At 38.3% G+C, this 18,540-nt stretch overlaps 1 protein-coding gene across 2 annotated transcripts in view; it reads right to left on the reverse strand.

Annotated features, from left to right (window-relative positions):
• Zcwpw2 (zinc finger CW-type and PWWP domain containing 2) overlaps positions 1-18,540 on the reverse strand; it is a 99,167-nt gene that overhangs the window by 37,313 nt on the left and 43,314 nt on the right. The window contains exon 4 of one of the 2 annotated variants that reach the window (XM_028858067.2): positions 16,057-16,103. The exons of the other annotated variant lie outside the window; for it this stretch is intronic. Coding sequence (XP_028713900.1) covers positions 16,057-16,103 — 47 coding nt within the window. The remainder of the gene's footprint in view (positions 1-16,056; positions 16,104-18,540) is intronic. 2 annotated transcript variants of the gene reach the window in all.

Genomic DNA, 18,540 nt, shown 5'->3' on the forward strand with positions numbered 1-18,540 from the left:
TGCAAGGCAAAATGGTCCTTCCAGTTCCTGCTTCACAGACACTGTCAGACATTCTACAGAACATAGGAAGAAGCAATTTAGAGACTCTAGGCCTGTAGGCTGAAGAATGGATGACCCAACATTGCAGAAAAACCTTGGGTGACTGTCTAGGCAGCCAGTTGTCTCTGTCATTCTAGATTTTTGGAAGTTGCTTACAATGTATTTCCTGTTTACTTAGGTAATATTATATCCTTCTAGGGGCTTTGATGCAGTTGAAGACTAGATAGTTATAATTATGGTTTTCCTTTGTTATGATAAGAGATAAGGTAGATATGAAACCTTAGACTCACAAGTATAGGATAGATAGGATATCTTCTTTAATTTTGCCAAACACAAATAGACTAAATAGTATAACTATAACTCTTGCTTGATAACTGTTTTGTTATATGTAATTTTACTATGATGAAGTTAAAAACCTTCCTTTTGAATAGAAAGAAAAGGGGAAATGATATCATTTTGTATACTGTGAATATGTATTGCTATGATTGGTTGATAAATAAAGCTGTTTGGCCAATGGTGAGGAAGAATAAGGTTAGGTAAGACATTCTAACTAGAGAGAGAGAGAGGAGAAAGACAGAGAAGAGGAGATGCTGTTAGCCACAGCCAGAAGAAGCAACATGTAAATTGCTGGTAAGCCACATGCCATGTAGCAAAGTATAGATTTATAAAAATAGGTTAATTTAAGATGTAAGAGCCAGCTAGTGAAAATTCTGAGCCATTAGGCCATATAGTTCATATTAATATAAGCCTCTGTGTGTTTATTTGGGTCTCAGTGGCTGCAGACCAAGCAGGAACAGAAAAACTTTCAGCTACACACATCAAACACGCACACTTATGCTTTAAAATTCTCCTTGAGAAACCTTCCTGAGTAAAGGATCAGTCTCCATTTTGACTGGGATTATGACAGTGTCCATCTGAAAGGTTCCCCACAAATTCATGTCTTCGAGATTCAGCTCCTGCTTGTGGTACCATTTTGAAGGCAGTGAAGCTTTTAGGAAGTAGAGCCCAGCTGGAGTGGGACTTTGAGGGTAGAAACTGCTTGGGGTTCTATCTGCCCCCTCAGCTTCCTGTTAGTCACCAATGGACAAGCCTCCCTGGACAGAGCAGCTTACTCTGCATCTCTCCTGAAACAATGAACCAATAGTAAACCTTCTCTTCTTTAAGTTGTTCCTGATACAAATAACTAACACAGTAGTTAGGTAGATGCACGTTCATCTGTTTGTTTTATTGTTGTGGTTGGTTGTTTTCTTATTCTTTTGGCCCTTTGCTCTTTGGGGACGGACACACACACACACACACAGGCTTATTCTTTTTTATAAATGTCTGGCCTTAGCTTGGCTTATTTCTAGCCAGCTTTTCTTAAATTATCCTGTCTATCTTTGCCTCTGGGTTTTTCCCTTTTCTTACTTCTGTGATCTTACTTTCACTCTTTTTTTTTATATTTTGAAAGTCTCTGTATTTTGTGGTTGTTAATTTATTTTCAGGTTATTTATCAGAGAAATGAATTGCTCTCTTTCATGTTTATTCTTTTTTCCCCTTTTATTTTATTTTACAATACCATTCAGTTCTACATATCAGCCATGGATTCCCTTGTTTCCCCCCCTCCTACCCCCCTCTACTTCCCCCCAACCCACCTCTCATTCCCACCTCCTCCAGGGCAAAGCCTCCCCCGAGGACTGAGATCGACCTGGTAGACTCAGTCCAGGCAGGTCCAGTTACCTCCTCGCAGATTAAACCAAGCGTCCCTGCATAAGTCCCAGGTTTCAAACAGCCAACTCATGCAATGAGCACAGGACCTGGTACCACTGCCTAGATGCCTCCCAAACAGATCAAGCCAATCAACTGTCTCAAATTGGCATACTTTCACTCTTACTCCATGGCTGGCTGGGTGGCTGGCACCTTCTTTTCCCACTTCTATTTACTCTTTCTGCCTGCCAGCCCTGCCTATTTCTCTCTCCTGCATCACTATTGGCCATTCAGCTTTTTTTAGACCAATCAGATGTTTTAGACAGGCAAAGTAACACAACTTCATAAGAGTTAAACAAATGCAACATATAAGAATACAACATCTTTGCATCATTAAAGCAAATCTTCCACAGCATAAACAAATGTAACACATCTTAAAATAATATTCCACAACATTTCCCCCTTTTGTATAAATAAAAATGAAAGGTTTTAACTTTAACATAGTTTATGTTACATAACAGTATATAACATGTTTATATACAATAAAAACAATTATCAAGAATTAAATTTGCAATAATCAGTCCATTTATATTTAGCAAATTCAGAAAAAAAGACTCCACTATCTATCCCATCTTACTGAGTCCAAAGTTTTATATCTAATTTACTTTCTATCATAATCAAGGAAAACTGCAACTATAATAATCTAGTCTTCAACTCCATCCAAGACCCTAGAAGGATATAATATTACCTGAGTATAGTGGGTAGCTGTTCTCACCATGCTCTGAAGCACCTCCCCTAGTGAGGTAGCAGGTAACTGTTACACCTGCCTATGACCCTGAAGTGTCATGCCCCTGGGGTGTGACTGTGGGGCCCCTTAAGACCTGGGATGCATGTATACAGCTTTCTCTTCACTACCTTGTGGTTTTGGATGCTGGGACAGACTAGGGAAGATCTCACCAGAGAACAGCATTGGACAGTGCCTCACCCTTCCAGGGTCCTGTGACAAATTACTTTATTCTTTCTTGTGAGTTAACCCTCAAATAAATTCCTTTCCTCATTAAGCAGGCGCCATGGATTGCTAGAGATGGAATCACAATACCTGAGTAAACAGGAAGTGCTTTACAAGCAACTTTCAAAATTCTAGAAATGACAGAGACATATGGCTGCCTAGATAAATACCCAAAGCTCCTCTGCAATATTGGGGCATCCATCTTTAGCCTACACGCCTAGAGTATCTGCCAGACTTTTCAGAGAAGCAGGAAATTTTAAGGACTGTCTTATCTTGTACTAGCAAAGTTCATCTGTTGCTTTCCTCTGTGTCCTGTAAAATGTCTGGCAGACTCTTCTATGAAGCAGAAATCTTGAAGGACTGTTCTACCTTATTTTGGCAAAGTTCAGCAGTCACTTTCCTATTGATTCTGTATGTCCAATCTGCACAGCACACAGTCAAGCAGTCAAGGTAAAGGCAATTTCTTGCCCAAATGGCTAATCTTGCCATTTGGTGAAAGGAAATGCCTATGGAGTTTCTTCCATGCCCATCATTCTTTATGAAGTATATTGATGCTGCCAGGAGCAGATGTCTCTCATTGTCATGAAAAACATTATGTTATTAAACAGCTTAAAGCCATATTCTGTAGATCTTTGAAGCATTTGAAAATCATCTATTGAAAACCAATCATCCCCTGAGGCACCAGTGACTACTGGAGCCATAAGCCCACCCTGCACAGATTGGGAAAAAGTAAAGGCCCATCTCTGGACTGGGCAGACCAGGTCTCTAGCCCCTAGGCCCCAGGGGCACATTCTGTGCCCCTCCTCCCATCCACTGGAGCACCAGGGGCAAGGTAGCTGCCTCTTCCCCTGGCCCCTCTCCAAGACAACCATCCCCTGAGACACCAGTGACCACCAGAGCCCATAAGCCCAAACAGTACTGATTGGGAACAGCCAACCATCCCCTGGGGTACCAGTGACCACCAGAGCCATGAGTCCACACTGTACCAATTAAGAGCAGTGACCACCAGAGCCATAAGCCCATCATGCACCCATTGGGAATATCTGCTCCCTGAGACAGAGCCCACCAGTGCCAATTGGACTAAGATCTGCTCCCTGAGACACAGAGTCCATCAGCACCAATTGGACCAAGAGCCCTGATTAGACCAAGAGCTCCCATGGGACCAAGAGTATCAATCAGACAAAGAGAGGTTCCCTCAGACACAGACACTGCTTGCACTGAGTGGAGAATGAGATGGGTAGATGCCAGTGCAAAAATACAGTCAACAACATAAATACCAATATGGCACCATCAAAACTTTGTGGTTCTACATCAGCAAGACCTGAACATCCCAATGCAGAAGAAGCAGAAGAAAACAACCTTAAAAATGATAGAGGCCTTTAAAGAGGAAATGAAAAATTCCCTTAAAGAAATCAAGGAAAAGACAAACAAAAAACTGGAAGAAATCAATAAATCCCTTAAAGAAAGCAAAGAAAACCAAGAAAAAGCAATCAAACAGGTGAAGGAAACAGTTCAAGACTTGAAAACTAAAATAGAGGCAATAAAGACGGCACAAATTGAGAGAATGCTGGAAATGGAACTACAGAACTACAAATGCAAGCATAACCATGCAAGAAATGAAAGAAAGAATCTCTGGGTTTGAAGATACAGTCAAGGAAATAGATTCATCAGTCAAAGAAAACACTAAAACCAACAAAGTCATAACATAAAACATCTAGGAAATTTGGGACACAATGAAAAAAACAAACCTAAAAAAAATAGGGATAGAAGAAGGAGAAGAATACCAACTCAAAGGTACAGAAAATATGTTCAACAAAATAATATAAGAAAACTTTCCCAACCTAAAGAAGGAAATGCCTGTGAAGAAACAAGAAGCTTACAGAACACAAAATAGACTAGATCCAAAGTTCCCTCTCCACATAATAATCAAACCACTAAACATACAGAATAAGTAAAAATATTAAGAGTGGCAAAGGAAAAAAGCCAAGTAATATATAAAGGCAGACCCATCAGAATAACACCTGACTTCTCAATGGAGACTCTGAAATCCAGAAGGTCCTGGACAGGCATTATGCAGACACTAACAGACCATGGATGTCAACCCAGAATATTATACCCAGCAAAACTCTCAATCACCATAGATGGAGTAAACAAAATATTCCATGATAAAGCCAGATTTAAACAATACCTATACACAAATGCAGCTCTACAGAAAGCACTAGAAGGAAAAATCCACCCATGAAAACACAGGCAATATATAATCCCACACTAACAAATACCAAAGAAGGGAAACACACAATACTACCACCAAAAAATAACAGGAATTAACAATCACTGGTCATTAATATCCATTAATATCAATAGTCTCAATTTGCCTATAAAAAGACACAGGCTAACAGAATTGGTATGAAAACAAGATCCAACCTTCTGCTGCATACAAGAAACACACCTCATCTTCAAATACAGACACTACCTCAGAGTGAAAGGCTGGGAAAAGACTTTCCAGTCAAATGGACTTAAGAAGCAAGCTGGTGTAGCTATCCTAATATCTAATAAAATGATCTTCAAACTAAAATCAATCAAAAGAACTTGGGAAAAACATTACATATTTATGACAGGTAAAATTCACCAAGATGAAGTCTCAATTCTGAACATTTATGCCCCGAATACAAAGGCACCTACATTTGTATAAGAAACATTACTAAAGCTTAAATCCCACATCAAATCCCACACAATAGTAGTGGGAGATTTCAACATCTCACTCTCACCAATGGACAGGTCTGCCAGGCAGCAACTTAACAGAGAAATAAGGGAACTAACAGACATGACTCAAACAGACTTAATAGATATTTACAGACATTCCACCCTAACACAAAAGAATACACCTTCTTCTCAGCACCCCATGGAACCTTCTCCAAAACTGACCACAGGCTCAGTCACAAGGCAAATGTCAACAGATACAAAAAAAAATTGGAATAACCTGTATATTATCAGACCACCATGTCTTAAAGTTAGATTTCAACAACAACAAAAATTATAAAAAGTCTACAATCTCATAGAAATTGAATAATGTCTAACTGGGTCACCAATGGGTCAAGGAAGAAATAAAAAAAGAAATTAAAGATTTCCTAGAATTCAATGAAAATGAAAGTACAAAATACTCAAACTATGGAACACCATGAAAGTAGTGCTAAGAGGAAAATTCATAACACTAAATGCCCACATAAAGAAAATAGAGAGATCTCACACTAGTGACTTAATAGCACACCGGAAAGCTCTAGAACAAAAAGGAGCAAAATCACCCAGGAGGATAGATACCAGGAAATAATCGAATTGAGGGCTGAAATCAATAAAATAGAAACAAAGAGAACAATACAAAGAATCAATGAAACAAAGAGTTGATTCTTTGAAAAAATCAAGAAGATAGACAAGCCCTTATCCAAATTAACCAAAGAGCAGAGAGAGAGAGAGAGAGAGAGAGAGAGAGAGAGAGAGAGAGAATCCAAATCAACAAAATACGAAATGAAAAGGGAGATATAACAACAGACAATGAGGAAATTCAGAGAATCATCAGGACATACTTCAAAAACCTGTACTGCACAAAATTGGAAATTCTGAAAGAAATGGACAATTTTCTGTATAGGTACCCCATATCAAAGTTAAATCAAGACCAGATAAACTATATAAACAGACCAATAACCCCTAAGGAAGAAATAGTCATTAAAAGTTTCCCAACCAAAAAAAGCCGAGGACTAGATGGTTTCAGCATAGAATTCTACCAGATTCTCAAAGAAGAGCTAATTCCAATACTCTTTAAATTGTTCCACACAATAGAAACAGAAGGAACATCACCAAACTCTTTTTATGAGGCTACAGTTATCCTGATACTGAAGGCACAAAGATGCAACAAACAAAGAAAATTACAGACCAATCTCCCTCATGAACATTGATGCAAAAATATTCAACAAAATATTGGCAAACCGAATCCAAGAACACAACAAAAAAAATTATCCACCATGACCAAGTAAGCTTCATCCAGGGATGCAAGGATGGTTCAACATACAACAATCTGTCAATGTAATACACTATATAAACTGAAAGGAAAAAACGACATGATCATCTCATTAGATGCTGAAAAGCCTTTGACAAAATCCAACACCCCTTTATGATAAAGGTCTTAGAGAGACCAGGAATATGAGGAACATACCTAAACATAATAATGGAAAATTACAGCAAGCCGACAGCCAACATCAAATTAAATGGAGAGAAACTAAAAGTGATTCCACTAAAATAAGGAACAAGACAAGGCTGTCCATTCTCCCCATATTTATTCAATATAGTATTTGAAGTACTATATAGTACTTCTAGCTAGAGCAATAAGACAACATAAGGAGATCAAAGGGATATAAATTGGAAAGGAAGAAGTCAAACTTTCACTATTTGCAGATGACATGATAGTATACATAAGTGACCCCAAAAATTCTACCAGGGAACTCCTATAGCTGATAAACTCCTTCAGTAATGTGGTAGGATACATGATTAACTCAAAAAAATCAGTAGCCCTCCTATATACAAATGATAAATGGGCTGAGAAAGAAATTAGAGAAACATCACCCTTTATAATAGCCACAAATGATATAAAATACCTTGGGGTAACTATAACTAAGCAAGTGAAGGACCTGTATAATAAGAACTTTAAATCTCTGAAAAAAGAATTGAAGAAGATATCAGAAAATGGAAGATTTCCCATGTTCATGGATAGGTAGGATTAACAGTAAAAATGGCAATCTTACCAAAAAGCATTCTACAGATTCAATGCAATCCCCATCAAAAATACCAACATAATTCTTCACAGACTTGGAAAGAACAATACTCATCTTCATATAGATAAACAAAAAACCCAGGATAGTTAAAACAATCCTTTACAATAAAGCAACCTCTGGAGGCATCATGATCCCTGATCTCAACCTCTACTATAGAGATATAGTAATAAAAACAGCTTGGGACTGGCATAAAAACCAACATACAGACCAATGGAATCAAATTGAGGACCCTGACATTAATCTGCACACCTATGAACACCTAATTTTTGACAAAGAAGCCAAAACTGTACAATGGAAAAAAGAAAGCATCTTCAACAAATGGTGCTGGCATAACTGGATGTCAACATATAGAAGATTTCAAATAGATCCCTGTCACTATGCACAAAACTCAAGTCCAAGTGGATCAAAGACCTCAACATAAGTCTAGTTACACTGAACTTGATAGAAGAGAAAGTAGGAAGTAGTCTTGAATGCATTGGCACAGGAGACCACTTCCTAAATATAACATCAGTAGCACAGTTACTGAGAGCAACAACTAATAAATGGGACCTCCTAAAGCTGAGAAGCTTTTGTATAGCAAAGAACATGGTCAATAAGACAAAACGACAGCCTACAGAATGGGAAAAGATCTTCACCAACCCCACATCTGACAGAGGGCTGATCTCTAAAATATATAAGGAATTCAAGAAACTAGACATCAAAATACCAAACAATCCAATTAAAAAATGGGCTACAGAGCTAAACAGAGAATTCTCAACAGAAGAATCTCAAATGGCCGAAAGACATTTAAGGAACTGCTCAACATCCTTAGTCATTAGGGAAATACAAATCAAAATGACTCTTAGATACCATCTTACACCTGTTAGAACGGCTATGATCAAAACCCCTGATGACATCTTATGTCAGAGAGGATGTGGAACAAGGGGAACACTCCTCCACTGTTGGTGGGAATGCAAACTTGTACAGCCACTCTGGAAATCAGTATGGTGGTTTTTTCAGAAAATTGAGAATAAGTCTTCCTCAAGACCCAGCTATAACACTCTTGAGCATATACCCAAGTTATGGTCACTCATACCACAAGGACTATATTCAACTATGTTCATAGCAGCATTATTTGTAATAGCCAGAACCTGGAAACAACCTAGATGCCCCTAAATCAAAGAATGGATAAAGAAAAGGTGGCACATATACACAATGGAGTACTACTCAGCAGTAAAAAATGATATCATGAAATTTGCAGGATGGAACTAGAAAATATCATCCTGAGTGAGGTAACCCAGACTCAGAAGGACAAACACAATATATACTCACCCATAAGTAGATACTAGATGTAACACAAAGGATAACCAAACTATAACCCACAACTCCAGAGAAGCTATCTAACAAGGAGGACCCTAAGAAAGATGCATAGATTAACCAGCAAAAGAGAAATAGATGACATCTACTTTAGCAAACTGGGAGTGAGGGGGGGGGTAATGGAGGGCAAGGAATGGGGGATGAGAACATAGAGGAGCAGGAGGTTTGAGGTGGAATAGGAACAGAGTTGGAAAGCAAGGAAAGAGATACCATGACAAATGAAGATATCATGGAAATAGGGAGAAACAGGGTGCTAGGGAAGTTCCCAGGAATCCACAAAATGACCCTACCTTAGCCTACAAACAATAGTCAAGAGGATGCCTGAACTGGCCTACTCCAGTAATCAGATTAGTGAATACCCTAACTGTCATCATAGAGTCCTCCATCCAGTGACTGATGGAGGAAGATGCAGAGATCCATGGCCAGGTGCCAAGCCAAGCTCCAGGAGTTCAATCAATGAGAGAGAGGAGGGAATCTCTGAGCAAGGGACATCAAGATCATGATGGGAAAATATACAAAGATGGCCAGCCAAACTTGTGGAAACACATGAACTGTGGACCAATAGCTGAGGAGCCCCCACGGTACTGGACTAGGCCCTCTGGATAAGTGAGACAGTTTTTAGCTTGAACTGTTTGCGGGGCATCCATCCCTGGTGCATGAGAGGGCTTTTTGGAGCCTAGTACCTATGGTGGGACATTTTGCTCAGCTTTGGTGCCGGGAGGAGGGGCTTGGACCTGCCTCAACTGAATGTACCAGGCTCTGCTGACTCCCCATGGGAGACCTTTCATTGGAGGAGGTGGGATTGGGGGGGGTGGATTGTGGGGGAAGGCTGGGAGGAGGGAGGAGAGGGGAGTATGTGGTTGGTATGTAAAATGAATAGAAAATTTCTTAATAAAAAAAAAACTGGAAAAAAAGAAAATCATCTACCTATCTAAAATATACCTATTTTACCTTGAAAATATATGACTACAAGTTTGATTATTATAGATTAACTACTAACCTCATTACTTAACTATACATTGCATTTTTAAATGAGCTGCATAAGCACAATACCCCAAACAAGAGTAGAAACATATACAGTGTAACAAAATTAACTTTAAATTTGTATCAACATTCTAAAATCTACACCAATGCAAAATATCTGAGATTAATATTGCTGGGCAGTGGTGGCGCACACCTTTAATCCCAGCACGTGGGAAGCAGAGGCAGGTGGATCTCTGTGAATTCAAGGCCAGCATGGGCTACAGAGTGAGTTTTAGGAAAGGCACCAAAGCTACACAGAGAAACCCTGTCTCTAAAAACTATAAAAATAAAAATTGTCTTTTTATCCTATATTCTTATATTCCTCTAAATTATAGCAAACATCCATAATCCCCCAAATAACCAACAGCCACCCACACCATTTACTGGGAATGTGAATGTCATTTTCTCTAGACTGCTTCCTGTTGTCTGTGGGTGAAGCATCTTTAAGGGTCCCTGGGATAATTTGAGATAATGGCCAAGTCCTGGGAAGACCAGTCATAATATTTGTTGATAGATATCACCTTCAAGATTCAGAAGGTCTCCCCTTATCAAACCTAATTCATCTCATTCCTGAAGAAATTCACAGTCTCTCATCTCCTGTGGGAACAAAAGCAAAACCCCTTCTCCAAAGCATTTTTGATTTCCCTTTGACAAATGCATTTTTTTGAATTATTTTTTAAAGTTAAGATAGCTTTAAAGTATCGAGGTTGATTCAATTTTGCAGTCCTGTCTACAATCCCGTGTCTGTCTGCAACTGTCTCTTGCCCATCAGCAATCAAAAAATTCAAATCAACACAATACTATACAGGATTCAGACTCCCTGTGTATCTCCCACCTTATGTGGCTTTTTTCTTTTATATTACCCTTACTCTCTCTCTTTAAAGACATTATTTTTTAAACTATTTCTTTCTTTCTATGACTGTCCATACTCTTCTTCTTATGTTTAGAGGTTTTCTCCATCTGGATCTCGTTTACTGCCTATCTTCTAGCCTTTTTTGACTACCCAAGCAAACTTTAGACTGCGAAGCTACACCTTGTGTATAAATTACAACTCAATAAAAATTAGAAAATAAATTAAAGATCAATCAAAGGTTAAAAAAATTCCCGAGTGACCATTTTTTGTGGACTGAGTTCCTTCACTAGCCTCCAAAGAACAGATCAAACCAGCAGGTGTGGCATCACTTGTGAGAGGAGCCATATAGCATGCTAAAGAAGCCCCCTCTGCTTAACCACACAAGGAAGACAACTTTTGGAGTCTGGGGCTGACCAGACTGGGAGACTAGTGGGATCATTCTGTCACACACAGATGACATGCTGACTGGCTCAAGGAGCATTAATGAAACACAATTAGATCTTCAAACTCAATTTGTTGAAAAATTATCCTTTAATAACTAAAAGAAAATTATAGTAAGCAATAATACAGAATAAAATAGTGACAGAAAATTATAGTAAGCAATAATACAGAATAAAATTAGCAAAGCTTAGGAAACAATGATCTATGGAAAAGTGTACACTGTGCACCAAGTATAAAAATCAAGAAACTGAGCAAGGTTTAAAGGCTGACTGTGCCTGCACGGGCTCACTGTTTGGTGCTGTCATCTGGAGATCTCCCTCTGGCTGAGACTGGATGCCAGCAGTGAGTACTGGTCATGATACTTGTCGCCGGGGGGGGGGGGGGTATGATTCACAGAAAGCTAAGTAAATGCAGTGAGTTGTAGTGTACAGATTCCACATTAACAACTATGAGCTTAGCAAGTCCCATGCAGGGCCAGGGATATAGTCATCAAGTATTCCACGTTGTCTTACTAACCAGGCTGATGCAGAGTGTCTGATTTTTAGGGAGAACTTCTGTAATAGGTTTGGAGAATTTTCTTCATTAGGAAATGCATAGACTAAATTATTTCATTATGTGTGTATCACAAGAGAATAGTCATTGGCTTTTTTTCTCTAATTATTCAAGTTAAATTCTTGGTATTAAGCATTAGGAAAAATACCCACATGCCTAATACCTGTGTGTAAACAAAAACAAAAGAAAGAAAAAACATTGGTAGAGGGGATAAAGTGAAAAGGAAATTCTTTCCAACCAGTAAAACTTAGGTGGTTTCAAGTTAATTAGGAGCATAAGACTATTCGTTGGAAACTAGAGAAAGCTGAATGAGACAACTTAGTTTCTACATGAATGGGTTTGGTACAGTAAACACACTTTCTCCATAATTAGCACATACGATTTTTCTACAATACCAATCACCATCTCAATAGGATTCCTCTTACTAATTCTAGGCAAAATAATTTTAAGGTTCATCTGAAAAGTCAAAAGGCAAGAATAATAAAAGTTTTTGAAAAACTGGGGTAATAAAGGGTCACTATTAGTTCACATATCTAAGAAAAGACAGAGAGAATAAAGCAGTTTGGAACTTGCTTAATGAATATAAAGAATAGATATGGAAATAGATATTTTAACATATCAAATGCCTGTGTTAAAAGGAAGACAGGTCATGAAAGTGAAGAATGAAAAAACTGCTTACAATTCAATCAGAGCTTCGGGATAGCTGATTAGGAAGTTGCAGATAGCATTTTGTATCCTGTGTTCACACAACATGTGAAAATAAATTCGTGTTCCCTTAGCAGCTAGCATCTATGAAGCATTACCCTCACTCAAACCACTGGATGGTGAAGTAACACAGTCAGAGAAACTGCTCTGCAATACTCTTATTGTCATGTAAGAAGAAACCGGGAGATTAGAGAATTAAGCAGCAAATATGGCTCACTCGGCCAGCAAGTGATAAGACTTGGAATTTGTAACTCATAGTTGAACTCTAGATGCCACTGCTATCCTTCCCACCATGCTATCCCCAATGCATTTTAATAGTGTAGTAATCAAAGTTGAGAGCACACGTGTCCACATACAAAGGTTCACTATTTACACTTCTAGGAAGGAAAAGCATGTGATACAATAGAGCAAGATCTGAGAAAAAGTGAATACTTTATTGCTAATATACAGATAGTTCATGTAAATTTGTATAAAAATACTAAGAAGTCAAAAGCAACTAACTTTGGAGAAATGCAAATTAGAACAACAAAATATGACAAACTGGCAAAGCCATCTTTGTTGTGCTATTTGTTGGTGACAGCTGTGGCATTTGCTGGTGAGAAAGAACAACATGGCATTTCCCCAGGACTCTCTAATTGTCCTAAAGGAAGTGGCCTGGACATGAGGCAGCAGAGGAAGCTGTACTGCTGTGTGCCTCCTCATTGTGGCTAGAGCAACAGAAGAAAAACAAAGTCAAGCACAAACTGTGGTTTGTGCAAGTGAAGTGACAATATTTCAAAGCAGGTCACAAAAGCCTGGAGATTCCAAGACAAGAAAATTTCCTGAACTGCTAACTGTTTTGATGAACAATTGAAAAACTAATAACACACTGATAAACTATTGATATAAATAATATAAATCACAGGGAGAGGGGAAGTGGGTAAAGATACAGATAAAGTTTTCTGAAGAAATATGATGTCTAATAAATATATGAAAAATAAGTAACAATAATTAAAATGGAAATGATAGTGACAAAGATGAAATTGAGGATATCTAAAGGGAGCCAGAGCTTGAGAAAGAAGTACTCGGGGCCAGTGAGATGGGTCAGTGGGTAAAGATGCTTGCTGCCAAGCCTGACTAATGACCTGCATTTGATCCAGTTGATTATGTAGTTGAAAATGTTACAGTATATTGAGGAAAGCAAACCTTTCAATAACTTCACGAATAATGTCTAGTCTATGTTAGTTTCTCCTTCCATAATAACACTTCTAAGCACTTTGTCTGTTGATGTAATATAAGAAGTTTCAGTACTATTTTATTAGTACACTATGTACATTTGAAGTTTGACAATCCACAAGTCAGTCCAAGTGTTAGGCACTTCATGCACAATCTGTTCCGTGCAATTCAGTGTGTCTAATGTTCCAGGCTCTTCCCAATAAACTTCCTTGTATTCTTTAAAACTAATATACCCCAAAGTACCTACAAAAATTCCTAATATCTCCAATTTTGCTTGAACAACTATTTCTTTTTTGCTTGTCTGTGATTTATGCTTTTATAAAGGGGAGTTTTGGAGAAAAATAAAAGTTTTAAAAGCTGTCAACAGACAAAAATGGCATCTTTCCTGGGTCTGGTTGTAAAGAGCAGATTAATGGAAAAGGACTGGGGTGAGCCTCTGGATACCTGGGGATGGAACCCAGTGAGATCTTGAAGCTGTCACAGACACCTGTGAGCCTCAGCTTATAAGGTTTTCCACCTGAAAGGGCCTTAGAAAGAGGCCCGCCTACCTATTTCAACAGGCTTGAGAAACAGGAGGAGGAGGAAATGATGTATTCATCATATGTGCTGAGCAAGCACTAGCATCATGGCCATGCAGGGGCTGACAGCTGCTCAGAGGAAGCATGTCCCTGGTAGCATGGGAAATACTCCCTGCCAGTCCTGTAAGGGGAGTCTGCAACATGGAAATAACGAGAGGTCCACCCCAGAGCCCAGCTTGCAACCCTCATTAGGAAAAGTGGATGGAGGAGTCAGAGCACTGGGTAAAGCAGGAATTGACTCATTTGGCCTTTCGAGACAGACATTACATTTTTCTCCTGGTTTACTTTTATCATTTGTTTTTTTTATTAATAATGTTTTAATTTTATAAGATTTATTATTAAAACCTGCAAATAAGTAAAAACATCACACACTAAAATGAACCAGTCCCAAGGCATCTGAACAGAAGCTGTAGAGCCTCACACTAAATTTATATTTTCAATATCAAATAAGTTTTATGTACTTATCCATGTTTTCAAGACATTTTACTAGTTAGTTGGATGAGATAATGTGTTTCATTTTTTCACTCATATTTATAATAAGCAGCATTTTCCTAAGTCTAATGTTGCCCTTCTGGGGATAACGCTAAATGTAAATTATACACAGAAATAGTTAACGTCTTTATAACCTTTGATTCTATATGTGCATTAGAAGACACTGAAATAACTAATTCTGTCCACACATGCAGTGGCAAGGCTGCACTGCCTTACACACTCTGCCAACCCACAGTGCGCACACAGGACCTGCCCTGCATTCACAGCTTTGTCTTCTGGGACACCAAACTCCTTCCTGCACAGAAGTAGCAGACTTGCTTTACATGCAAAGACAAGATCCCTCTTATAGGCCCAAAAGCAAAAGGATAAAAATTTTAAAATGTAACAGGATGAGGTATTACACCCCTATAATTCCAGCACTAAAGAATAAGAAGCAGGAGTTCCAGGCCAGTGAGTCTGGGGCCAGCCTGAGCTACCTACCAAGACCCTGCCTAAAAACAAAAAGCAAACCATGAACAATGATGAAAAAAATCAAAATCTGATCTTTCATAGACAAGTGATCTCTAGACTCATGCAGAATAACCCTACCAGAGTCCACCTGGCCATCTCTGATCTGCCCTTCCCTGAGCTCAGCCATGAACCCAGGCAATCATGTCACAGACTCTTCTTTTTGATTTCTTATGTCACTGATGCATTATGTGTCCAAGTGTATGTTTAAGCACCCTCTCATTTTCTACTTCAGGGATGTCCTTTAATTGGACACTGTCATCTGAGATTGCCAATATCTTAATCATATTTTGCACAGTAAACAGAGTGCAACACTATTCCACACATAATATTCAAAATAATGTATTTTTTAAATGTACTTGGCTTTAAAGCTTCCATCAAAATATTCTATCTGGAACTTTATTTAGTTGCTCAATGTTTTTCTCTACTTAAGTTTAAGTCATATTAAGTTATAGACTTTAATTGTTTAAACTTTCTAGAAGAAAATTAATTTTCTCATGTGTCACAATAACACAATATATATTGTTATGAGTGTATATATGAAATATGATTTAAAAAAAGTATTTGCTCCTTTGTCCATTTGTGTTTCTATTGCCCTAATTCCATAAAATTAACGGAAATCGTCACAAATATTGTTTATGGACAGCCTAAGAAAGCAAATGCATACTCAACTAAACTTTAGAATAAAAAAATCAGATTACATATGATTTTTCTTTTTAGTAATTTATCTTTCTTTGAAAAACAGAATTTGAAGTTAACTTTGAAACATGGTCTTACCCTTTTCTTGGACACCACAGCAGCTTTAGCACCTGCTTTGGCTCTATCTGTAAGATAATACAATATGTCTACTTTAAAAAAGAACTCATCCTTCTGTTCAAATAGGTACACAAGTACAAAACTAGAGTTTTCTACTTTATCACACATTAGTAACAGGACTGTTTCAGTGGCCCTTTGAACTAAATACTAATAAATTTACCTCCTCAGAGTTGAGTACAGCTCAGTAATCCAAAAGCCATAAAATCAAGAAGGAACTCTTATCTGATGAATGCCCTTTAAATTTTATTAGCTAGCATCCAATCTGCCTAATTTCTGGTTTCTGATCAGTCTGTGCATTCTACAGTACATAGACTCTAGAATTAAGTCCATGGTATCTCTACTTGCATACCTGTTATATGCTGGATACTGGATAAGAATATCATATAAACTGTATATAACATTGGAAGGCATGCAGTCCATCTTCCTTGTACAACTGAGGAAATCAATACCCCAGCACACTGCCTGTGGTTGCATTGGCAGAGTAGACCCATTTGATTACAAGCCCCTATTCTGCCCAGGGTGTCTGTTGCCTTCATTTAGGATCACTGAGGTACCAGAACTGTATCAGCTAAGATTCCACAAGAAAGCAGACATTGGTACCATTCCTCCGACTACCACTGAAACCAGAATATTTAGTAGCCAACTAGCTCATGGAAAATATTCCAGGATGTTATTTTGGTATATACAATATACATGGAGTCCTAATATTAGGACTACAGAATGTCTGTGCATATGTTGGTAAAAACCTGACAGAGAATCATTCTTCTCTGAATATGTGGCCACTGGGAGGTTTCCTATGACCCATGGATGCCTACACTCATGCACTTATGGGCAGCACTAATTGGACATAGTGGGCTATTAAAGGAAACATGTTAAAGGAGGGAGATGTTGGGACATACAGGAGTAGTTGGAGGGGGAAATAGGGGATGTATGTGTTATGTATCATTGTACACATGTATGAAGTTATCAAAGAATATTAAGAACTGGCAGAAAACAAACACCCAGGGAAGTATGTTGTATTTATACGTACCACTGGCTTCCACATGTGAAATGCCCTCTTTCCTGTATCCCCTAATGCTTATGATAACCCTCCTACAACAAACACCATTTTCCTTCATTTAAGAACACACAGACTATTTATTCACCATTACAGGCAACGCCTCCAACTAGGAGAAATCTCCACCTTTTCCTGATATTTTGCATATGTCTAAACATTATGCAAAATTGGGCTAGTCATCAAAGTTAATAATGAAGTTTATATGCAGTGGCTGTTTAATACCATCCATGACCTTCATAAAATTGTGACTCTAAGCTTCTTTAAGTGTGGCAGCTGAAAGTGCCTTCTTCCAAAGGTGAAAGACAGGCCAGCTTCTGGTCAGGCACATAAGGAACGTAAAAGTTGCTACATCTCATTATGTTAAAGGCTAACTGAAAATTCATAATTAGATAAATGAAAGAAGAGAGGTTCTTGGGGCATACTTTTGATCCCAAATCTGGGAGAAACAGATCAATGTAGAGAATTAGGATTTACCTGAGCAGAAACATGTAGACAGAATGTTACATGACAATCAGTCTAGGGATAAGAAAATCTGAACCCTAATTGGCACAGCCCTAGAGACTAAATGTGGACAAAGCTGTGAAACAAAACCCATCATGGACAGGGTAGGAGACCTGGAACTCTTCTGTGAGTTCTTCCTCCTAGAGAGCCACCAAGTTCTCCACAGAGTAAGAAAACTCACCCAGATATCTGGCAGATGTTCTTAACAAGATCTGCCCACAAAAGAAGCTATCTTACTACTGTCCAATGCATTTGAATTTTTTCAGAGCCTTACTCATTGTGGGGGGAGTAAAATACACAACTGTAGCCCCCTGTAGTTATCCTCTACCATGTAATGAATGAATAAGAAACATAGGGAGGAGTCTTGTCAAGTTCACAGCCTAGAACTGAGACCTAATACTAGGACTACAGAATGCTCCCTCAACCCCCACACCTCAGCACTGTCCAGCTGACTAAAGGCCAAGCCTAAAGTTCCTGTTATACAGTATACCACACTCACCTTTCAATAAAAGATTATAGGACATGCTAAAGGTAAAAAAACTAACAACTTTGAAGGGAGATTGAGAAATGGATAGATAGATCAGACAGATAGAACCTATATGGTCAATGTGGTAGAGTTATCAGATGATTAATGTGAAATAATTATGTTTATCAAGCTAAGAAATCTAATGTTAAAAGCTAAAAAAGAAAAAGCAGATGGTGATACATAGAAACATGAAACCTCTAAGTCAAAAAGAAATGCTAAAGGATGGAAGTCACTGCAACAAGATGAAGAATGTCTTTGTTGCTTGATCAGTAAAGAGGATGCAGCCTAGGGAATGAAGCTCTAGGCTTGAGACTATATTAAGAGACACTAACCAAAGTGAAGAAAGACAAGAAATAAAAAA

This window comes from Peromyscus leucopus, chromosome 7 (assembly GCF_004664715.2).
Source record: "Peromyscus leucopus breed LL Stock chromosome 7, UCI_PerLeu_2.1, whole genome shotgun sequence".
Classification (NCBI taxonomy): Eukaryota; Metazoa; Chordata; class Mammalia; order Rodentia; family Cricetidae; genus Peromyscus; species Peromyscus leucopus.